Source organism: Eleutherodactylus coqui, chromosome 5, assembly GCF_035609145.1.
Source record: "Eleutherodactylus coqui strain aEleCoq1 chromosome 5, aEleCoq1.hap1, whole genome shotgun sequence".
Taxonomy (NCBI): domain Eukaryota; kingdom Metazoa; phylum Chordata; class Amphibia; order Anura; family Eleutherodactylidae; genus Eleutherodactylus; species Eleutherodactylus coqui.
This window is the reverse complement of record NC_089841.1, coordinates 48,039,530-48,065,069: the sequence shown is the minus strand read 5'-3', so window position 1 is coordinate 48,065,069 and position 25,540 is coordinate 48,039,530. Positions and strand designations below refer to the sequence as shown.

At 45.0% G+C, this 25,540-nt stretch overlaps 1 protein-coding gene across 2 annotated transcripts in view; it reads right to left on the bottom strand.

Annotated features, from left to right (window-relative positions):
• ADAMTS12 (ADAM metallopeptidase with thrombospondin type 1 motif 12) overlaps positions 1-25,540 on the bottom strand; it is a 362,259-nt gene that overhangs the window by 213,522 nt on the left and 123,197 nt on the right. For both annotated transcript variants that reach the window (XM_066602471.1, XM_066602472.1), the window contains exon 3: positions 18,883-19,051. In XM_066602471.1, coding sequence (XP_066458568.1) covers positions 18,883-19,051 — 169 coding nt within the window. The remainder of the gene's footprint in view (positions 1-18,882; positions 19,052-25,540) is intronic.

Genomic DNA, 25,540 nt, shown 5'->3' with positions numbered 1-25,540 from the left:
ACGAGCACCATCGAGTACGCTAATACTCGAAAGAGCATCAAGCTCGGCAGAGTATGTTCACTCAACTCTAGAAATGATCTATCCCCTATAACCAGGTTTGTTTTTAATTGTGTAGGGGTGGAGTGTTTTTATCATTTTAAGCACCGTCTTCCATAGGGTGAAGATTAGGGGGCAACTCCATAAAATGCGGAGCAGTGACCCTATTTGTCTGCAGTTCCTCCAACATTTAGGGGATGCGCTGGTATAGATGAATGAGAGTTTTAATGGAGTATAGTACCATCTGACCAATAATGTATAGTACTGTTCGTGGTGGGATGCGCATGCTGTAGATTTTACTGCCAATTTAGGACTATTTGCCATTCTTGTAGGGAGATTTGGCCTGAGGGGTCTGCTTCCCATTTCAGGAACTGGACTGTTTTCTTTAGAAACATGTCATCAGATAAAACTGTGTAGATGTGTTCAGTACGATTCTTGTATTGGCTCAGGTTTTTAGATCTTTAGTCTTTTCAGATCGTTGGAATATTAATTTGCATGTCTCTCTATTCATTGTTCAGTCTGGAGGTATCTGTGTGTAATGATCCCACCTGGTGCCAGCAGTCATTGCGGACTTCGTATAGGCAAGCCATGTTTGTTTTTCTCAGCTCCCCGTCATTCATGCTTGGAGAGCAGAGCTAATGTTCTGTTTATTCTCAGCTACAAAGCCTTTCATCTAATTGTATTAAACAAATTGCTTGCTGCTATTCTGGAATGGATTTAGCATTCTGTTTAGCAGATGTAGCTTTGTGATCCCGCTGCAAAAACGTAGAAAACAAAACATAAAACACTTCAAAATAGAAATGGCATAATGTGAAAGCCAAGTGCTACTTGTATGTAAATCACCAGTCAGACCACACAGGGGCAACAGAAAGACCAAGGGCTGACTGGCAGATTTTAGTCTGGGGGGCAAACACAACATGTTGGCCATAATGTCCCATCCTTACATAGTAACATAGGATGTTAAGCTGAAAAAAGACACATAAGGTAAATTCCAGCAGCACAGCAAATACAGAATCCCAAACGTCCTCGGAGAGCCGTAGAGGGGCTCGCTCCAATGGATCACGAGCACGCTGTTCAAGGCCGAAACGTCGCTGGCCATGCTTTTTAAGGAGAACTAATAAAGAAGGCACCGCTTGGGGCTATATGATCTTCTAAGAAAACCCCTGTGTGCTGCTCTATCTATGTGTTGTGGACATTGAAAAAAAGACAAATGTCCATCCAGTTCAGCCTGTTTCCACCCCCCCCCCCCTTCCTTGTTGATCCAGAGGAAGGCAAAAAGAAAAACAGTGGGCAGAAGCCAATTTATCCTCAAGCTGGAGGAAGAAATTCCTTCCCGACTCCATAATGGCAGTCAGAGTAATCCTAGATACAACGTTTAAGATGGTAGGGGGGCGGGATCCTTCTGTCACCAATCAGCACCCCCATTGAGATTGCAAGGTACCAATGTGTTCCCCTGGCAACCAGAAACCTGATAAAGGCCTCCTACTATGAAAAACAACATATTACACGCCGCCTTGGGCGGAGAAGCATTAAAACAACTTGGATTATTTGCCAATTACCACACATCTTGGTCTTTTGGTATTCCAATTCTTGGGGTTTGAGACATTATGACCCTCTGGGACTTGCACCACTTGTGGTGTCAACTTTGGGTTCCTCAATATAGGGCTTCTTGAATTAAATATTTTGTGCTCTTGAATTAAAATATACCCTGTGCCTCTAATACGCCACTGTCTGCTCCATCTGATAAAAATATGCCTCTGCTGTGCCCCTTGTATAAAAAAAAAAAAGTAGAAATACTTGCCTGCCGCACTACCATGCGCTCACCCGTTGGCACAGAGAAGGCCTGGCGTCTTCTGGCTAGGTTCCTGTAGGACGATGCAGCTGGCGTGATTGTAGAAGGGGCACATGCAGAGGGAGAAGATTCCCTTATTCCTGCAAACCAATATTCGCAGGTGCGAAGCCCCGCCCTCTTCCCAGCGCTAAGTATGGGTGATTTTGGTGGTACAGCACGAGTCTGCTTCACGGTTATTGTTAAATAGTTTATCACATGTATACTGGAAATATTTACTCCCAGTCTTGCTTTCATAGCAGTAGATCTGTCAGTGGTGCCAGTTCGATACTTACAAGCAGGGGCGTAACTATAGAGGGGGCAGGGGATGCAGTTGCACCCAGGCCCACAAGCCTTAGGGGGCCCATAACGCTTCCTTTCTCCATATGGGGAGCCCAGTACTAGGAATAAAGCATTATAGTTGGGGGCCATGTAACAGGTTTTGCATTGGGGACCAGGAGCTTCAAGTTACTCCTCTGCTTACAAGCACCTCTTCTACTTGTAAGATGACTACTCTCCAACAAAGAGACACAGCCAAAGATACATTATGTCTTAGAACACAGCCTAAGATGGTCCAAGAGTACTTGGTATGGCAATCTTATGGAGCAAAGCAGTCTTTTCAGTGTACAGCCACTGGCGTAACTATAGGGGGGGTGCAGGGGATGCGGTTGCACCCGGGCCCAAGAGCCTTGGGGGTCCCATAAGGCCACTCTTCTCTATATAGGTAAGCCAGTACTATGAATAAAGCATTATAGTTTGGGGCCCTGTTATAGGTTTTGCACTGGGGCCCAGGAGCTTCAAGTTACGCCTCTGTGTGCTACCATAAGACTTTTATCCTCATTCACCGGAGGATAAGGGTCATTGGGCCCACCCTTACTCGTCAGAGGCTATGCACCATGCTTCACCCAGGACCGAAGCATTTATTAGTATTATTAGATGAAAAATAATGTTAAAATATCTTTACTTTCATACTTTTACTTTCATTTGTTTCTAAATTCTATCCAATGCTTATGCAAGTATGGGATGAATTAGTGGAAGCCACCGATTATCTAGTTGACCAGGTTATTACTGTATTGGTATAGTTCAGGCTTTCCTCTAAGTATTATTGCCTTGCTTTGCTATTTATGCTGCATTTGAAATCTTAATGGTTTGCATACCTTAAAATGTGTAAGAAACAAACCAAACAAGTTACCAAAGTTGTACGCCCTAGGGAACGCCCATGGGAAGATCCTCACCCCCTGTCACTACTTTAATCTGTGTCCTTCAGCTCTAAAGGTTTCTCTAACCCTGAGGAGTTTGCAAATTAGGAAACCGAGTGAAGACAAGTCCTCCTTGGAGGTTAGCTCCAGGAAGGTGATGCCCATGGGATATACCTGGATAGAGGATAAATGTGTAGTCAAAAGGAGGGGAAGATTTAAAAATGTTAAGGTGATCTGTTACACTTGTTTTTTAAGGGTTAATATTTAGACTCACTGAGCTGTTCTTGAAGATAGTAAAAGCAGCTTTCCTGAAGACCGCTAGTTGGTGATGATGAGGCTAGACGACCTCTGGATTTATGTGACGTCAATGACGCGTTTGATGTGTTCGTGAGAAGGAATGCTGCTCTTACAGGGCATTTGAGGTTGGGGCCTACTGCCATATTGATAGTGGTATATGTAGTGGCTACACCGCAGATAAGAGACAATTGGCGCTGGAAGTCAAGTTAGAGTCAAGTGCTTTGCTGCTGCCAGAAGGAGTTACAGAGGATGTCTCAGGATAGTAAGAGATGCCCAGAGATATTAGGAGTACTGTAACTTTAAGATGTATACTTCTGGTTTATTAAGTAACAATAAAAATATGCGAACCATCCGATGGACAGAGCCGTGTTCATTTACTTAATGTTAAGTTTTGTTTTCTTCTTGTAAAAACATGACACCTCTGCCTATGTCTGTCATCGCCGTGCCATCCTGAACCTGTGTGACACCACCACTAGAGATGAGCGAGCGTACTCGTCCGAGCTTGATGCTCGGTCGAGAATTAGAGTACTCGAGATGCTCGTTACTCGAGACGAGCACCACGCGGTGTTCGAGTCACTTCCATTTTCTTCCCAGAAAATTTTGCGCCATTTTCTGGCCAATAGAAACACAGGGAAAGCATTACAACTTCCTCCTGTGAAGTTCCAGCCCTATCCCACCCCCCTGCAGTGAGTGGCTGGCGAGATCAGGTGTCACCCGAGTATTTAAATCTGCCCCGCCCGCGGCTCGCCACAGATGCACGCTGAGAGACATTAGGGAAAGTGCTGTCCTGCTGTAGCTGCTATAGGGAGAGTGTTAGGCTGTTATCTTCGTCTTCAAGAACCCCAACGGTCCTTCTTAGGGCCACATCTGACCGTGTGCAGTACTGTTGAGGCTGCTTTTAGCAGTTTTGCACATTTTTTTTTTTTTTTGTATATCGGGCGTGCAGACCATAGCGTCCTCAGTCTGCAGTCATTTTACTGAGTATAGGGGCAGTACTGGTGAGGCAGGGACAGTGGTACAGGGAAAGAGATATACTGGCTATATAGGCAGTGGGCTTTTTCAAAAAAAATTGGGAAAAATACTATATTTGGACTGCCTGTGACTGTCTTCAGTTTACTGCATGTCTGCTGGGGGTAGTAGTCGCTCATTAATACCCAGCCTTGCACATAATTTTTTCTGGCTGCACTGTGCCTGCCAACCCTCTGCAGGCATGTGTGCCTCCGGTTCCTCCTCATCACAGAGGCAATTATAAATTGACATGAGGGTGGTGTGGCTATGAAGTGAACGTGTGGCATGCGGGCAGTGATTGTGCTTTGTTGGAGGTAGTGTGGTGCTTAGCTAAGGTATGCATTGCTAATGAGGGTTTTTCAGAAGTAAAAATTGTTGGGGGGGGGCACTCTTGCCGCTATTGTGGCTTAATAGTGGGACCTGGGAACTTGAGATGCAGCCCAACATGTAGCCCCTCGCCTGCCCTATCCGTTGCTGTGCCGTTCCCATCACTTTCTTGAATTGCCCAGATTTTCACAAATGAAAACCTTAGCGAGCATCGGCGATATACAAAAATGCTCGAGTCGCCCATTGACTTCAATGGGGTTCGTTACTCGAAACGAACCCTCAAGCATCGCGGGAAGTTCGACTCCAGTAACGAGCACCAGAGCATTTTGGTGCTCGCTCATCTCTAACCACCACCCATGACCGGTTACATTTTATTTTTTGTAAAAGGTGTATGATAAGTGGGAAGGGTTAAATGGAATCAATACAACCCCCATGAATGAATGATTGAATATTTATGGTTACTACTAACCCATTTTTATGAATGGATCTAGTTTAATGACGTAGTTCATCACGTGATTAGAGTGACGTGGGGTGACACCAAGATGGCGCCCGCACCGGCGTCCACTGAAAGCAGGTTGTGCAAGTTAAATTTTTAATTGTATCTATTTATAGTCGTGCCATTTTTATAATGTTTTGTAATTGCTTGAGAAAGGCGGGTGTGTTCTGCCGAAACGCATCGCAATAAATGTATGAATAATACAATAAGCTACTAATCCTTCCTGGGCTCCGGAGTGCGTGGGTACTTTTATACTTGAATTGGATCTATTGGTGGATAATACAGCCTTTCTAAGGGTTGCAACGTCTCTCCAGTATTGGATCCTGGAGTCCGAATTGTTGTTCAAAGCCATCATAGATATCAGGTGCCAGTGGTTTCTCTGCATAGAGAAGTCCACTGGGCACCAGGTGAGTTGCTACTCACTTGCTTACATTTTGAAATGTCATTTATTTTTTTAACATGAGGCGCTGAGTAATTGATATATAAAAGTATTTAATAAAAGTTAATTTTTAGTCTTTTCAGTGATTGATTAACTAATATAAAATATACTCATTGTCAAAAAACGTGGAGCGAGGTATAGAAGTCCTGCTCTGTGTGCATAGTTACTGCATGCAACAGAGAAGCGGGCATTCATAGGCTGGCTTGCAGCTGATTGGAGCGGGGCTATGCAAGGCAACATGGGAAGCGTGGGAGAGGAAGACCCGGCCAGTGCGCATATATTGTATTTCAGCCGCGCTTCAGTAGCGCTGAGCGATTGCAGCAACCTCATTGGTTGTTGGGTACTCCACCCCTTTGGAGATGTGCACGAGTGCTAGCTAACGAGCCCCGCGGCCAGTGCGGTAGTGGAAAAATGGCTGCTTAGGATGTGTCACCAGCTGTAAGTGGATTGCAAGAAGCAGATAAATAGGAAAATCTACAAGGAAAGCTAGATGGATAGAGCTTCAACTGATTGCAAAGAGCAGCAAAGCAGGAGCCAATGAAGGCCTGCTTTTAAAATCTTAGGTACGCTGAAAGTTCTTTTTAATTAAACTTATTATCTTTTTTCCATAGTTCCCATACGGGGCTAGAACTTGTGGCTGTTTGATCGTCTGTACAATACACTGCAATACTACATACAACTGGTAAATACAGCCCATGGACATGAATGGCGCTGATGCTGGAAAAGAGGCTGACCCTTTATTCTAATCTCAATCATTTTATAGAGGTGCTGGAATCATAGCTATAAAGCAGCTAATAGCGGGCAAGCATCGCTGCCATGAGCCTATGGGCAGCGGCTTAAAGGGGGTTTCTGGTTGTATGGATATAAAGCTTAATTAGCGTGTAAATAAAAATTCTACAACTTTCTAATATATTTTGTTTTCAATATATATGTGTGCTAATAGTGAATGAGGACAGGAGTTTCCATTTAGAGGCAGTAATGATGTACATAGCTAGTCCTGCTCTCAGCTGAGAAGTGGATACAATTGTATCCAGTGTAGACAATGCTCTGTGAGCTAAACAGCCCGGACTCCAGACTGATACATTGTACATAGCTAGTCCTGTTCTCAGCTGAGAAGTGGATACAATTGTATCCAGTGTAGACAATGCTCTGTGAGCTAAACAGCCCGGACTCCAGACTGATACATTGTACATAGCTAGTCCTGTTCTCAGCTGAGAAATGGATGCAATTGTATCCAGTGTAGACAATGCTCTGTGAGCTAAACAGCCCGGACTCCAGACTGATACATTGTACATAGCTAGTCCTGTTCTCAGCTGAGAAATGGATACAATTGTATCCAGTGTAGACAATGCTCTGTGAGCTAAACAGCCTGGACTCCAGACTGACACATTGTACATAGCTAGTCCTGCTCTCAGCTGAAAAAGGGATACAAATATTTCCAGTGTAGACAATACTCTGTGAGCTAAACAGCCTGGACTCCAGACTGACACATTGTACATAGTCTGGACTATGTACATAATGGACCAGAGATTTTGCAATTGAGTCAATTTTTCCGATAGGGAAGCATTGAAGTGATGGCGCTATCACCATCTTTTCGCATCTTCACGTTAGATTCTTGACACCAGTTGCGTTATTTCTCACAGTGCAGATGTTGCCGGTATTTTAGAGCATGTGGAATAATCTCATCAACATCTATTCGTCTGCAACATGAAGTGAAATTAATTGTTAGAAATCTACAGAGAAGGCATTTCATGTGCTCCCACTTGTGTTTTCTACCTTCTGGTATCCAATACAATTTTAATTAGTTGTCGGCTATTTAATTGTTTTAATCTCAGTGATAAGAATTGTAATGCGATTAATATTTTTTAAAAGGGTAAGCAAAGCTGCAATAAATACGAAGTACCAGAGTTCAGGCCAGCAAATAAAAAAGGGATTTCTTGATAAGTATTAGGCTTGACAATAATGAACCATGTCTCCCCATAGTCCTCGATTTTTGGGGACTGTCCCAATGCCCTCCCTGGGAGGCAGGAGACACGTCCTGCATTGGGGATGCAGTAAAAAAATACAAAAAAACAATCATCTCTCTCACACCCTGCAAGGAGTATGACAGGTGCTTAGAGCAGGCTCCACTTCTTTGACTGATGTGGCTAGCGTGTCCCCGCCCAGAGAAGATTCCATCATAGGGAAGTTTATGGTGACTAAAGCCTGCCCCCTCCTGCATGTTTGAAAACTTTCTACGAACCCTGCAGGTGCCCTATATAAGGTGGGTGCTGTGCCACAGACTGGGACACAGCACAGGAGAGCCAACAGTAGTTGGTGGCAGAGAAAAGAGCATTCTTAAGTGGCGGAGGCCACCAGGAAGAAGAGCGGCCCATTCCGCAGGTGCAGTGCTGACCCCATTCTGAAGACGGCACATACGGAGGGACACATGTAGCGCACATGTGAGGGCATAATAACTGGAGGGCACTTATGGGGCACTATTACTGAGGGCACATTTGCGGGCACAAATCCCAAGGTGGACTTGCAGTGGCACTGCTACTAAGGGGCACATGTGGGATTAATATTATTGGAGAGGCAGCATGCAGAGGCATTATTAATGAAGGGAGTATGCAAGGATATTTTTATATTATTAAGGAGGGGGCATGTTGCGCGCTATAACTATGAGAGGGACACTAAGGGGCACCAGTACTGTGAGGGGTCACTGAGAGGCACTAGCACTGTGAGGGGGTCACTGTGGGGCATTATTACTGTAAGTGTATCATTAAGGTGCACAATTACTGTGAGGGCATCACTAAGGGATCCTATTACCAACAGCAGATCACTGAGAGGCATTATTAGGCTGTTGTCACACAGATGAGAATCTCGCACAAATTTAGTGGGTTGCAAGACGCACAAAACACGTGCAAATATGAACTCCATTCTTTTGAATGAGCGATGTTATCCCTCAAAGTCATGCTGCGAAGAAAAAAAATTGTGGCATGTTTTATTTTTTTTGCGTTCCTTGGAAAACATCGCCCACTGATTTCAATGGGACGTTAAATACATTGCATGGCTCTCAAATGCCATGTGATGTGCATGCGAGTACGATGCGAGGTTTCCCATTGAAAGCAATGCAAAACACTTCCAATCCTCTATTGCGCATGAAACATAAGGGATGCGAGGCGTTTTGCCTAAAAATCGCCTCACATCCACGGTTAAAACGCACATTGCTGAGCACGATATCGGCCCAAGTTTCTCGGCCCGATGTTGCGCTCACCCATGTGCAGTTAGCCTAAGGGTTCTCACATGCCGGATTCCCGGCGGAAATCTTGCGGTTTGGCCACAGCGAAAAACCGCGAGAGGCACTTAGCCACGGGTTTTGAAGCTCTCTTTTCCGCTGCTGCCAGCGCTCCCATAGAGGAAAGCGCGGCCGCAGCGGAATAAGAAAAACAATGGACATGCTGCGGCCGCCGAATCAACGCTGCAGCGCCGGCTTGTACCAGATTTGCCGCAACGGATTCGCCCTCCTGTGTGGACGGGATTTCTGAGAAATCTCGTCCACATGGCTGGCTAATCCCAGGATTAGCAGCCGCAGGCGGATTTGCCGCGGAATTTCCGTGGCAAATCCGCCCAGTGTGAACCCAGCCTTACAGTGAAGGAATCACTGAAGGGCACTATCACAGTGAGGAGGTCACTGAAGGTCATTATCACTGTGAGGAGGTCACTGAAGGTCATTATCACTGTGAGGAGGTCACTGAAGGGCATTATCACTTTGAGGAGGTCACTGAAGGGCATTATCACTGTGAGGAGGTCACTGAGGGACACTATCACTGTGAGGAGGTCACTGAGGGACACTATCACTGTGAAGAGGTCACTGAGGGACACTATCACTGTGAGGAGGTCCCTGAAGGGCACTATCACTGTGAGGAGGTCCCTGAAGGGCACTATCACTGTGAGGAGGTCCCTGAAGGGCACTATCACTGTGAGGAGGTCCCTGAAGGGCACTATCACTGTGAGGAGGTCCCTGAAGGGCACTATCACTGTGAGGAGGTCACTGAAAGGCACTATCACTGTGAGGAGGTCCCTGAAGGTCATTTTCACTGTGAGGAGGTCCCTGAAGGTCATTATCACTGTGAGGAGGTCACTGAGGGACACTATCACTATGAGGAGGTCACTGAGGGACACTATCACTGTGAGGAGGTCACTGAAGGGCACTATCACTGTGAGGAGGTCACTGAAAGGCACTATCACTGTGAGGAGGTCACTGAAGGTCATTATCACTGTGAGGGGTCGCTGAAGGGCACTATCACTGTGAGGGGTCGCTGAAGGGCACTATCACTGTGAGGGGTCGCTGAAGGGCACTATCATTGTGAGGAGGTCACTGAAGGGCACTATCATTGTGAGGAGGTCACTGAAGGGCACTATCACTGTGAGGAGGTCACTGAAGGGCACTATCACTGTGAGGGGTCACTGAAGGGCATCTTTACAATGAGGTGACACAAAGAATTGTACCTTTTTCCACTGTTCATAAGTTGAACAGTATGAACGAACAACTGAAATACAATGTATCTTATAAAGTTGCCAAACATTTCATCATATAAGTTGAACCCCCCCTGTCACTAATAGAAGGGATGATTTCTAAAGTAACTTAAATCCAACAAATGGCATTTTCCTCGAAACAGGATTTTCTGCGGTGTGACTTCGAACGCTTTGGAATAAAACGTGACTTTTGCAATGAATGCTTTGTAGGTATTTGAGTAATTTTGTCTATACCAAATTGCTAATAATTACAGTAGGCCTCATGAAAAGTATGCGACCATTCTTGCCCCACTTCCTTTGGAAAATGGATCTAAGCCACTTTGGAGATCACCTCTTCAATTCTCAATCGTTGGACATGAATACTATCACAAAAGCTGTTCTCCGATTACGGACACTTCTGGTGTACCGTATAGCGTTACCATCTCCATCCTAGTATGACTTAGCACATGTCCCTCTGTGGGGAAGTACAATTTATAGCCATTCTGAGCCAGTCGCAGAGAACAATTGCATTGAGAACTCCAAATGCTGCCGGCTGTGCAATTTATGGAAATATACGATCACCTTTAAATAGAGGAACCAAAGTCATTTCAAATGTTAGTCTGTGATAGGACAAAGGAGTGCAAAGCATTGTGGGACATAATATCCGTAATAACACATAATGTACTGCAATGATTCCTGGATTATTGCTGCACTTATGTTTTCTCTGGAGTTCCAAAGCCAAAGTCACGGACTGATAATCTACCTTGTAACCATATTTGATGATGGTTTTATTATATATTCCAGGTCTTTATCTATATCATTATCTATATTGGAAAAGATATTTTGGGTAATCAACTGTGAGCTCAACTCCGTGGCACACATCCTCTCCCGGACTGCAGACCGGTAACTCTTAAGGCTCCATAGACATTAGAGAAGCGGCATGAAGAACCCGTGAATCTCACTGACTATCATGTGTGTAAGGGTTCCCTCTGACTGACCCTGACAAACGATGTCTGCGGAAAGAAGAATTGGGCACGTTGAATTTCAACCCCTGAGCCTTTTGTTCTCTCTGGAGATAAGCTGTCATCATGGCTGCCACCAACGCTTGGTTCACATAATTGGGAGAGTCTGGGGAAATATCCGCCAGCCAAATGAGTGTACGGCTGACAGTTATTAAAGGTGTATCAGCAACTTTAGACTGGCTATATACATTATTCTAGATAGGTATCTCTTTCACCTAGCTTAACCACTTAACAACCTATGTTGGATATATCTGTCAATGGTCACATGGGTAGATATGAAGTGCGCTCAAGAACCGGGCTCGCTATATATCTGGTAGATATCTGCTGTTTTTGACATTTGACAGTCACTAGCAATGGCAGTAGGAGGAGCTACAGTGTTTCCTAAAAATAAGACATTGTCTTATATTATATTCCCCCCAAAAGAGCCACAGTGTCTTATTTTTGGGGGGTGTCTTATAATACTCATCTAGCAGATGGCATTCGGGTCCTTCGCACTGGTCCCCATTGCTGCTGCAGGCTTCTGTGTCCTCCTGCACGCCGACAGAGCATTTCTTCCTAGTAGCGGGGCTTGAATATCCCGCCTCCAGCAAGTGATTGCTCTGATTGGTTCATCGAGAGCCACGTCAGCCAATCAGAGCCGGTGCACGATTAACTAATCACAACCATTCATTGAAAGCTGATGAGATGGCCTTGTGAAGACCCCTGAGGCTGCAATACATGGATGCCTATTATGCTGTACATGTGGCAGGGCTTAAGAGGGTGTGACTGGATTTGAATTTTGGATTCTGTGATCAGCGTCTGGGCGGATGATCCGTGGTAAAATACGGGTATTTCCTAAGCAAAATGCATTGGCCTCGCATCTAGAATCGGGAGTTTAAGAGTGCTATATTGGTCTGAGTTTCTCAAATGGATGTTGCACTCGCCCGTGTGAATACACCCTAACAAGTAGGGATTTTGTAAAGCAGAGGCCGCCTTCCATCAGTACTAATAACCATTGTAATACATGGCCGCATGTGCCGCTACAAGCGCTTCATTAGGTTCATTAGACCACAGAATAATGGCAGAGCTGCGGATGTGCTAAATTAATATTAATGATAGCATTGATGTTTGTTCTGCGCGGAGGGCTTATAGAGCATTACAGCGCTCGCCCATCCTGTCAATATCCCACTTATTACTTACAGGATAATAGGAAATCTCCCAAGCATGTGCGGCCATAAAGAAAGAGCCAACGAGAGGAAATACAAATTTATTGTTCTTCACAGAAAGCCAATGTGCGGCTCCACACTGTCAGACCCATGTTCCTCTACAGGTTCCGCAAGCCCATTCTATGCTTGTATTGACCTGTGCGGCCTCACTGCATCCAATATTGCAGAACACATTAATGTTGGATCTATTGAAGACAATCCAGTATCCGCCTTCCACGTTCTCTCTGATGGTAACGACGATCACATATATACAGGGTTTAGTCAAAAATCCGGATCCAGCGCTATATCTCCATACAGGTGTACTATAGTAAAATAACAATAGTGCACTTGAATAGAAAGCCATGTAAGAGCTACATGATGTTATGATGCATGGGTCCCTAGGGGCCCCAGAGCATGGATTTAAATTGTGTTGTGGCCCTTAAAGTCCCGGCTTCATTATGCTATGATACATGCATGGAGCCCTTTGGCAATGCAGTCCAGGACTAACACTATCATTGTGGGACTACTTTGGTTAAAGGCAAAGCGCTGAATCAGTGCAGATGCAATACAATTTACTAATAACAGCACGACCCAATCAGCGTTAATGTGTGAGTTGGAATTTGGCACTCTCACATCTTTGGACCTGTGTTCATACCAGAGATTCTCAAAGCAGATCGGTACCTGAATCTCCTGCAGACGACGGTGGATGATCAACCCCTATCGTAACAGAAGGAGGCCACTTCCAGTACGCTTACCTTACTTCAGTCATGTCAGCGGTCCCATGGGACACAGGAAGCGGATTTCTGCTTCTCAAATGCTACTGTTCAACTTTGCAATTGGGTAAATGTGTGCGTGTTTGTGCACCTCCCATAGATGTCTATGAGGTTCTTTGGTGCACAAGATAGAGCAGTTGCTATTTTTTTGTGCAATGGGTTCTATTCTTCGGCGTATTACGTTCAACTGCCCTTAGTCTTAAGGCCCATTTACATACAATGATTATCGCTAAAAATTTATTCAAACAATGGCATATGAGCGATAATCGTTGTGTATAAACGCTACCATCGTTCACTCTTTGGCTGAACGATGATTTTAAGGAGAAAGATAACCGCACGTTGTGTTCTGCACGGGAGACGGAGATTATATTGTATTCTGCCAACAGCCTATGCGAGAACAATGGAGCTATATGCAGAGCTCAGACCACATGCTGTTCTCTGTAAGCAGCTCCCAGAAGCCCTTTTACACGCAATTGAAGCTGATAAAGTGTTAATGGACATCCGTGTCCATTAACACTTTATGCAAAACGATCGCTAAAACTGTCAATCTTTCAATAGTTTGAAAGATTGTCTTTGCGTGTAAATGGGCCTTTAGAAGTGCAACATATTCCTAATAACATATAATATATCCAACAAACTGATATATCACTGCTTCATTTTTGCCATTATATACATTTCTGCAGTTAAAGGGGTTGTCTCATGAAAGCATGTGGGGCTCAGCACTTCTGTATGGCCATATTAATGCACTTTGTAATGTACATCGTGCATTAATTATGAGCCATACAGAAGTTATTCACTTACCTGCTCCGTTGCTGGCGTCCTCGTCTCCGTGGATCCATCTAAAATCGCCTCTTCTGGCGATTTTAGACGCGCTTGCGCTGTGCGGTCTTCTGTCTTCTGAATGGGGCCGCTCGTGCCGGAGAGCGGCTCCTCGTAGCTCTGCCCCGTCACGTGTGCCGATTCCAGCCAATCAGGAGGCTGGAATCGGCAATGGACTGCACAGTGAAGATCCCGGCGGCCATCTTACTAAGGTAAGTAAGAAGAAGGAAGTCGCCGCAGCGCGGGGATTCGGGTAAGTACTACCCGTTTTGGTTTTTTTAACACATGCATCGGGTTTGTCTCGCGCCGAACGGGGGGCCTATTGAATAAAAAAAAAACCTGTTTCGGCGTGAGACAACCCCTTTAAATATATATCTGAATGGAATTAGTTTTGTGACCTGAGGACTCAGACCTTTCTGTCTCTTATCTGTCCTCATCAGTGTACTTGACCATAAGAATTCTCCTCTCTAAGCCATAACCTACTCATGACTGTATTGTACTGTCAGACGACACTTACTGGAGATTCCACAATGGTTGCTTTTTCTATAAACTCGGGTTACTGTACTTTTCTTTCTACATGTTCTTGTGGGAGATTACTTGAACTTTAGGTCCTCCATGGCCACGTTTTACCACTTTTACATAGCGAGCCTTATTTATTAAAACATATGCAGACTTATACTATGCCCATAGCAAATAATAATAAATAATAATAATCTTTATTCATATAGCGCCAACTTATAGAGTCATATAAATAGTCACAGTGCGCTGAGGAAACAATATCATTTGTGAAACCTATAGAAACTTTCATGTAACATGTGTGATACTTTCCTCTGCTACATAACATGTTTTCCTGTCTGTATCTATCAATTAAATTACATGAATTTCTGTCTCAGTAACCAGAGAGGCTGTAGTACTAACAGAACTAAGTGGTAACAGACTATGATTCCCATAGTAGAAGAAAGTGGGAGAAAATGGGTTCGGATGCACTACTCATGAAGAGAACAGAGAAGGCAAGCTCCACCCATGAAGAAAGAGAGACTCCACCCATGCAAAGAACCGAAAGGGCAGGCTTTACCCATGCAGAGAACCGAGAAGGCAGGCTCCACCCATGCAGAGAACCAAGAAGACAGGCTCCACGCATGAAGAGAACCAAGAAGACAGGCTCCACCCATGAAGGAAACAGGGAAGTCAAGTTCCACTCATATAGAAAGGCAAGCTCCACCCATGAAGAAAGGCAAGCTGCACCCATGAAGAGAACCAAGAAGGCAGTCTCAACCCATGAAGAGAACTGAGAAGGCAGGCTCCACCCATGAAGAGAACAGAGAAGACAGGCTCCATCCATGAAGAAAGACAGGGTCCACCCATAAAGAGAACAGAAAAATCAAGCCATGAAGAGAACCGAAAAGGCAGGCTCCACGCATGCAGAGAACCAAGAAGACAGGCTTCACCCATGAAGAGAGCCAAGAAGACAGGCTCCACCCATGAAGAAAACAGGGAAGTCAAGTTCCACTCATGAAGAAAGGCAAGCTCCACCCATGAAGAAAGGCAAGCTCCACCCATGAAGAGAACTGAGAAGGCAGTCTCAACCCATGAAGAGAACCGAGAAGGCAGTCTCAACTCATGAAGAGAATAGAGAAGGCAGGCTCCACCCATAAAGAGAACAAAGAAGACAGGCTCCATCCATGAAGAAAGACAGGGTCCACCCATAAAGAGAACAGGAAAATCAAGCCATGAAGCGAACCAAGAAGGCAGGCTCCACCCATGAAGAGAACCAAGAAGGCAGGCTCCACCCATGAAAAGAACCAAGAAGACAGGCTCCACCCATGAAGGGAACAGGAAAGGCAAGTTTCACTCATGAAGAGAACAGACGAGACAGGCTCCACCCATGAAGAAAGGCAGGCTCCATCCATAAAGAGAACAGGGAAGTCAAGCTCCACTCGTGATGAGAAACATAGAAGGCAGACTCCATCAATGAAGAGAACCAAGAAGGCAGGCTCCATCAATGAAGAGAACCAAGAAGGCAGGCTCCACCCATGAAGAGAACCAAGAAGGCAGGCTCCACTCATGAAAAAAACAGACCAGGGATGCCTCAACCTTGAAAAGAGCAGGAGATAATGATCCCATCTATTAAAAGGGGTTGTCCCATGAAAGCAAGTGGTGTTATAGACTTCTGTATGGCCATATTAATGCACTTTGTAATATACATCGTGCATTAAATATGAGCCATACAGAAGTTATACACTTACCTTCTCCGGTGCTGGCGTCCCCGTCTCCATGGCGCCGACTAAAGCTGCCTTCTCCTTCCATTAGACGCGCTTGCACTGTGCAGTCTTCTGCTTTGTTCAATGGAGCCGCTCCGGCGTGCTCGCGCCGCCGAGGTCTTCTGCGCATGCGCAGACCAGCTCTCCGGTGCGAGCTCGCCGGAGCGGCCCCATTGAACAAAGCAGAAGACCGCACAGCGCAAGCGCGTCTAATGGAAGGAGAAAACAGCGTTAGTCGGCGCCATGGAGACGAGGACGACAGCACCGGAGGGGGTAAGTGAATAACTTCTGTATGGCTCATATTTAATGCACGATGTATATTACAAAGTGCATTAATATGGCCATACAGAAGTGTATAACCCCACTTGCTTTCCCGGGACAACCCCTTTAAGTCAAAAGCAGTTATGGAAGTAAGTTCCCATTCCCAGCATAAGTTGAGAGGACATGTGATTGAACTGGGGAATGGAATAAAAAAATTTGAGTATCAAGGTCTTAGCACAACCCTATGGTCCTGGTAAAAATTAATGGAGGGAGTAATATCATCTTCCACTCTACTTTTGCATCGTTTTCCCACAGATCTGTTAGTTCCTGGCTCCTCTTCGGTCTTTCAAAATAGCCACATTGGCCCTCTGGCTACCTGATGCAGACTGTGATTTGGTACTTTCTTAGAATACCATGCAGGACACAGGCTTTCTGATCAGGCAGTGCTGCTCAAGTGAGCAATTCAAGACAATCCAAAAGTAGCATGAAGTACCTCAGATTGTTGCATATGTAGTGTACAGAAGTTGATGTGAATATGTTCTGGAAGTTTCTGAATGATCTATGTAGTCTTGTGCTTATGTGTATTTCCACTGTCTTCTATGTGTATGAATATGATGTATATTGCACCTTTGCAGCACTGAATGGGTTACTGTATGGGAGATGTCTGGATATATATCTATTTGTTTGTCATGTGACTTTGTTATATATATGTGGGTGCAAGGTGGATGGGAGGAGAGACAGAGGCTGCTGTTGGTGTTGTTTGAGGAACAAGAAGTAAAGGCTGGGCCTGTACTCAGATACCTTCAGTCTGTGTACTAGGAGAGAGAGAAGAGGCTGAATGGATAGACTGCTAATGCTCTGAACCCCTTCATCTTTCCTCATGTGGAGTATATGAAGAGTGCCGCAATAAGGGTAAGTTTCGCACTGTGCAGTGTGACGTGCAATTCTACAAAATCCTGTTAGAGTGGACCGGTAGAGTGTTGGTGGAGTTCTTAAAGAGTCGGTGTCCAGGTGTCCAGAGAACTACAGATAACTAGGTCTCTGTAAGTCACTCTGTTCTCCGTGTTTTCCTCCCTGTCGCTTCACGTAGTCCTCTGCACTAATGTACTGCTGGTGGATATAAAGTGGACTGTAATTGTTGGAACTGTTACAAGGTGATTTACAGTAAACGGCTTCTCTGACCATTCCCGCTTTGGCCTTCGAACTTTACCCCGTGTGTGTGTACTGTTAATTGTTTCTCCGAGATATCACGGGGGAGGAAGGAACGGTGGCGTCACCCGTGACAAAAGGACTAAGGTAATCCACCAGTGGCTTTCCTTATTTAAAATAGTCTGCCCACGCCCCTTGGATGTGTCCCTGGTTACCCTCCTGGTGGGAGACGGTGACAAGTGAACCCCCGCTGTCTCCTAGGCTGGGGCCCGCTCTTCGGACGCTGCACATAGTATGCACCAGGTAGTAAGAGGAAAGGTGCCACCATCTTGAAAGATCAAAGAGGGGCCAGGAATTTGTAGATTTTGGGTAGAACCCCAAGAGGAGAAAACATAAGGTAATGTTACCATTAGAGATGAGCGAACGTACTCGTTTCGAGTAATTACTCGATCGAGCACCGCGATTTTCGAGTACTTCCGTACTCGGGTGAAAAGATTCGGGGGGGCGCCGGGGGGCGGAGGGAGGCGTGGCGGAGTGGGGGGTAGCAGCGGGGAACAGGGGGGAGCCCTCTCTCTCTCCCTCTCCCCCCCACTCCCCGCTGCAACCCCCCACTCACCCACGGCGCCCCCCGAATCTTTTCGCCCGAGTACGGAAGTACTCGAAAATCGCGGCGCTCGGGCGAAAAAGGGGCATGGCCGAGTAGGTTCGCTCATCTCTAGTTACCATGTGTTGCCTCTGTCAGAACTGAATGCAGCACTTACATTTTTGACAGCAGCGATCAGAATTATCTCTGATTCTGGCTATTGTGGGTGGTCCGCTACCCGTTGTGTATGGATTAGGTTTGGCTGTTGACCCTGCTCCATACACAGCAGATGCTATAGATGGCTATAGACATCAGAACTGCATAGTGAATGTGCAATTTGGACACAAATAGTTGTATGTATGACGGGAAGGGGTTAATCTATCCAGGAGAAAAACTAGTGTGTCCATTTGTGGCAAAAGGTGATAACAAATTCCCAGTGCAATACGACCTTGTTCACATTGTCAAAATCTGCATTTGAAAAATACCCTTAGATGAAAGATTGTGAAGTATAGCATGTAGAAGGCATGTGATCACGGGTTATAAGCCCCGTGTCTTATACACATGCCATCTATGTATGAGGTCATGTTAAAGCGTGTGATAAAGCTTTACAATTCTGGAATGTCTAACAGCGAAGCATGTAAAAAAAAAATGGAATCACTCCCCAATTTAACTTAACTCACATATAGGAAAATCCAATTCCTACCATTAACTCCACAGGACTGGTTCCCGGTAAAGTGAAGGTCTCTGCGCTGCCGCTGCTGGTGTGCCGCTTCTCTCTTGTAAATTATATGCTTATGTTTCCTCCCTGCAGCTTCTTTATTGTGTAACGGTTCAATGAAATAATCTCCATGAGGCAGACGGAAAAATCCGACCTGAAAGATATTCACAATGTGAAAGATGTAAATGTAGAGAAATCCAGATAGTTTAACCATTCAAGCTACAAAAAATAGTTTCAACCACAGACAGTCCAGATATTCTCAAGACGTCTTGCTGACATATGTCTCATATACACTTTTTTTTTACATCATTCTGCACTCGATACCCCATAATGACAAAATGACAACAGATTGTTAGAAATATTTGACCGGTCCCCCAGCATGATGCTGCCACCACCAGGCGTCACTGTAGGGGTGGTATTGGGCAGGTGATGAGCGGCTCCTCATTTCCTCCAGACATAATGCTTAGAATTGACGTAAAAATGTTCAATCTTGGTTCATCAGACCGGAAAATCTTGTTTCTCACAGTCTGAGGGTCCTTTTAGGTGCTTTTTGGTAACTCCAGGCGGCTCTCATGTGTCTTTTACTGAGGAGGCTTCTTTCTGCCCCTCTGCCATAACGCCCAGATTGGTGGAGGCTGCAGTAATGGTTGACCTTCTGGAAGTTTCTCCCATCTGCACACTGGATCTTTGTAGCTCAGCCAGACTGACCATTGGGTTCTTGATCACCACTCTTACCAAGGCCCTTCTCCCCTGATTACTTAGTTTGGTGGGTTGGCAGCTTTAAGAAGAGTTCTGGGTGTTCTAACCTTCTTCCATGTAAGAATTATGGAGGCCGCTGGGCTCTTGGGAACCCTTAGTGCAGCAGAAATGCTTTTGTAGATTCTCTAGATCTGCACCTCCACACAATCCTGTCTCTGAGCTCTGCAGGCAGTTCTGTCCTCTCATGGCTTGGTTTGGGCTCTGATCTGCATTGTGAGCTGTAAGACCTTATATAGACAGGGGTATGTCTTTTAAAATGATGTCCAATAAACCGAATTTCCCAGTGGTGACTCCAATCAGGGTGTAGAAGCATCTCAAAGATGATCTAGAGAAAAAGGAGGAAACCAGAGCTACATTTCAAGTATCATACCAAAGGGTGTGAATACTTATGTCAAAGCAAAATGTTAGTTTTTCATTTTTTTTAAATGTACAAAAAATTCTAACATTCTGTTTTCACTTTGTCATTTTGGGGTACTGAGTGCAGAATGAGGGGGAAAAGCTTGATTTTTTTTTCTTTATTTCCACAAGACCACAACATAACAAAATGTAAAAAAAAAAATAAAAATAAGAAATACGTTTACATGCTGCTTCTTTTTGCTGCGGGGGAGGGTTGAATATGGTTAATTTTTACTTTAGGAATGTGTTCCTAAAGAAGGTTATACAAAGTGAGGAGTAGAGGCTGCAGCGATCACAGGGCCAAATATGTGTGTGAAACGATAAGGTTCAGTGTGAGGCCTATAATGTTCAGTTTGAGTCTCCTGAAAAAAAAGTTGGAGAGAAGAAACATGGGGGACTAAGACGAAGAGCATTATTTGCCCACTAGTCAGGGGCAGCAAAACTGTGGCTCAACTACACAGTGTCAGACTGTGGTTCCTCAGTCCTACCAAAATCTACCAAAAAAAGTCCTCCTAATTAAGACCCCATACCAAACTTTCCCAGTAAACAGACCCCAGACTAGACCTCCCCAGACATATTTTTATTTACAAACCCCAGACCTCCCTAATTATAGACCCCGACCCACTTCTTTACACATCCCTTATTTTTACTTAGACCGAGAGAACCCATTTATAGACCTCAGACTAGACCTTTATATAAACTTCAAACAGTTGTGAATCAATATAAAGGTCTGGTCTGTATTCAAGAAGGTCAAACCACTCCATTACAGAACTCAGACCAGACGATCAGATACTCACCTCTTCCTTTTTACTAGCTGCATTTCTTCAACTTTACATTTGAACATGCTGGATGAAAAAAGAGAAAACTGCATACTTTATATCACCAAATTCAAGCCATCCCCATCTACGCCATGTTGCCCTCAGATAGTGAAACAGTGGCCGAGCAGATTTACTCTACCCACATTGTCAGAGTCCTGTTGCACCATGCTGATGGGAGGATCGGGATCTGGCGCAAGCTGCATGAATCAATGCCTTTACGCGTTTCAATCTGTGACTCAAAACCACTGGAAGTGTCTTTATTTAATCTTTCAGCTGGCAGAACATGTCAGCACTTCCATCTAATGATCAACAACTACAAGAAGCTTCCTGTCCGCAGGGGCCGATATTCCTGCAGAACGATTTCATTATCTAGTGGGATCTCTGCCATAATTACATTCTACAGTTCTGGAGCCCAAAGCAGGTCCGAGGAGCTACTAGATGGGGGTCTCTTTTAAAGTGGCCATTGAGTGTATAACTATAGCACAATGTATATGTACTTGTTAAAACATAAACTAAAAATATCTCATCTTGCAGTTTCTTCATGGACTTGATACTTTTTGATACGTGCCATCAATGTAAATTGCGGAGTGTACATATTTACCAAGGATTTCCCTTCGGATCTAATCAATATTGTTTGTTCTGCAATTATGTGCCAGAAACTTTGCTCTATCCAACTTGGCCTTCCATACTCACAGCATGAATAAACGTGGCTGATCGACACAACTAGGAATGGACTAAGTAGACTTAAATCCACATGCACTTTTTAATAGTGGACGCAGTTTCTTAAAAATGTACGAGGTTTTTGAATACCGCATGCAGATTTTTGACATTTTCTTTTTAATTGTGGTTCCAAATTGCAAAAAACATGAACATAGCCGTAAGTGTAAGGCTGTGTTCCCACGGGGTTGAATTGCTGCGCAATTTCCGTGCGGAATGTCCACCCGGCAATTCCTCCTGCAGCTCCTAATCCCAGGATTAGCCAGCAAAGTGGACGAGATTTTGCAAAAATCTTGTCCACACGCTGCGGCCAAACCATGCGGAAATGTACATGCAGTGCGGAAAGTAAAGACGCGGCATGTCAATTCTTTTTTTTTTCCGCAGCTGCCTCTCTCCTCTCTATAGGGAGACAAAGCCACAAGCAGAATGCCGACGGCAAAACCGCTTCAAAACATGTGGCTGAATGGTTTTGAAGCTGTGTCTTTCCAGCAGAATTCTAGCGCTTTTTCGGTGCGGCCATTCCGCTGCAATTCCGTCCCGTGTGACCCTCCTGAGGAGAATTCAGAGCCCAACAGGGCCGAGAACAAAAGATTATAAGCCTCTAATTAATCACCGCTGAGCTTATTGGCTGACAGTAGAAAATTATTATGCATTACCTATTTTATGGTCCTACATCTTAAGACTTACTCAAGGATTATGGTCCTAGGCCAGTGGTGGCGAACCTATGGCACGCGTGCCAGAGGCGGCACTCAGAGCCTTCCCAGCTGGCACTAGTTGCCATCGGCCGCTCACCACATTAGTAAATGTCGGCAGGGGTGCCGCAGCTCCCCTGCTGGTATTCACTCAGCAGCGCTACTAGAGCTGCTGATCCCGGCGCACACTGTGATGTCAGTGTGCAGCCGGGATCCTCCTCCCCCCTCCTCTGACATCTCCTACTTGGTTCCGTGAGAGCAGGGGAGGGGAGAAGATGTCCGGCAGCACGTCACATTGTGCTCCTGGGATCAGTGGCAGCAACAGCACCAAGCAGAGGAGGTGGGGGGGGGGGGGGGCGCTATTACTACAGGGGCCCCTGTGGGATGTCGCTATTAGTACTGGGGGCCACTGTGGGATGTCACTATTACTACTGGGGACGCTGTGAGGTAACACTATTACTACTGGGGGCTGCTGTGGGATGTCACTGTTACTACTGAGACCACTGTGTGGTGTCACTATTACTACTGGGGGCCACTGTGGGATGTCACTATTACTACTGGGGACGCTGTGAGGTGACACTATTACTACTGGGGGCTGCTGTGGGATGTCACTATTACTACTGAGACCACTGTGTGGTGTCACTATTACTACTGGGGGGCCACTATGGGCACTATGGGATGTTACTATTACGACTGGGGCCACTGTGCGGTGTCACTATTACCACTGGGTTCACTATAACCACTAAAGCCGCTCTGGGGGGGGGGTCACTATTAGCGCTGGGGCTGCTCTGGGGGGGTCAATATCACTGCTGGGATCTGTTTACACGAGGTGGAAATGCTGCAAAATTTCCTCAGTGGAAATTTCCGTGGGAAATTACACAGCATTTCCACATTCAAAAGAAGTCCAAATCTGCACGCTGTCTATTTTGAAACAGCCTTGTCCTTTTAAGAACGACAGGGGTAAAAATCATATGTCATGATAAGCCCCGCCCCCTGACATGTTGGTGCTTTACAATAAATAAGTGGGTTTTGGGTTGCAGTTTGGGCACTCGGTCTCTAAAAGGTTCGCCATCACTGTCCTAGGCCATGCCAGGAAAAAGCTCCTCAGACCATTACATGGTTATTGGGGGCATCCTTGTCGGTCCTCAGCATTGAACACCATTCGATGCAAGGTACGCCACGTGGTCAATGTGAAAATTTGCCTAACCTCCTCTTTGTTGTAATGCTGGTTCAGTTGGCCCACTGTGGCACGTCATTGCTGAGATACCAGATGTGCCACCCGACACTCACCACTAGTACCAACCACACGTGACTTGTTACTGTGTGGTCCTCTGTCGGACGTTTGTCCATGGTTCCACCAGTCTTCGTACACTCCTGATATTGTGATTCAGGAACAGCCAAGTGCCACTGTTAAAGAAGTATTGGCACCACACCTCCGGGCACCAACTCTCTGCCAGAGGTCAAAGTCACTCAATTCACCATATTTACCCATGACTGCCAAATGTTGCCTTCTTCTACACAAAGGAGATATCAGTACATCATCTGGCAGCAGATCGTGATGCACCTATCACGTGGTACCGCATTACTGATCACAAGATGTCACCTTACGGCTGTTCCTAATGTAATGATACTTCAGTGTTTATTGCACTGATAGAAAACTTGCTGTATTCTACTTGTGCAAAAAGCAGCAAGATAGCAGCATCCCCATACTAGAACAGCTCAGTGAATAAATACTGTAGCAGAACCAAGCTCATTACATAGATCAGTGCTAGAGCTATTCTCATAACATAAATACAGCACCAGAACCAAGCTTTGTCCATATATACAGCACTAGATCCAAACTAATAACATATACTGCCCCAGAACCAAACTCATAATATGAATACAGCAAGACCCAACCTCAGGATATAGATACTGTTGCAGAACCAAGCTTGTAACACAAATACAGTCCCAGAACCAAACTCAGTACATGGTTATAATACCAAAACCAAATTCATACTATAAATACAGCACCAGAAGTGAGCTCATAACATAAATACAGTAACAGAAGTAAACAAATGTGTTTCTGGGGTGTCGATGGGCTTACAACAATGCCACAGGACACCAGAGGGAAGGAGCCAGAGCCAGATGGGGGATGATTCATGTAGCTCCACAAGATTCTGCTGCACAAAGGAAGAAGATTATCTGCCCAGGCGGAACTAAGCGGGTGATGAACTAACAATATCACGCAATACAGTATCGCCAAAAATGTACTGTATTACTATGGAGGCACGTGACAGATCCGTGTATCCATGTCATAATGTTGTGATCCCAAAAATAAAATAATGTTGAATTTTTTTTGCATGATTGTTTTTACCCCTAGATGGAAATCGCACACAATCACGATTTTATATTTTTATAGCCTTCAAAAAAATTCTGGAAATCACATGTAAAATTGCATGAATGTAATGGCAAAGAGGAGGAGCCCTTATTCTAGATGGGTCCGGTTACCCCCCAGCTGGAGTTTTAATTCCCAGTGTGCAGATTAAATAGAGAAACTTCCATTGATTTTGAGTCACAGCTCGAAACGCGTAAAGACATAATTACTTTTATATGCTTAAAGCCCATAATATGGAAGTTTTACTCCAGGGATGAGAGAGCATTGTATGTCTGCATTAATACTCTGACCGATGTGAAATTGTATGTAATTTTGCTCATATCGTCTTATGGATATGGTATAAGCCGCACTGTATTCATCACATGCTATACAGGATATACCCCTGTTGTGTCCCAGTCTAAAAACTGTTATTAGTGCCCCATTAAATGTCATTACTGTAACATAAGATCAGAGGATGCTGGCCTCGTTCTCCTCACTGCCTCCACCTGCAGGTCACTGACGGGATATTACTGACAGGTCACCCACTAAGAGCTTTGATCTGAAGATATAAATTATTCGGGGGCCTGAATTATGTAGACGTTTGCAGATTACTTTGCTGTCTTCCTGTTTTTATTGAAAATGGGGCAAAAAGCGAATTTCTAGACAATTGTCATGATTACTTGATTCCTTGGCGCTTAGGTTGGTGAAAAGGTTAATTGTTATTTGATCTGGTGTGTTCAGATATGGTGGATTTGCTTCACATCTTCACCGGCAGAAAAAATCTGCACCAAAATCCACAGCAAAATGCTCATGTGTGCCGGGCGGCTGCAGCCCCTGTGCGACAGGTGAAGATAGAAGATTAGCTTCTACTGCCTGACTGAGGAGGTGGGGGAGCCGGGGTCTGG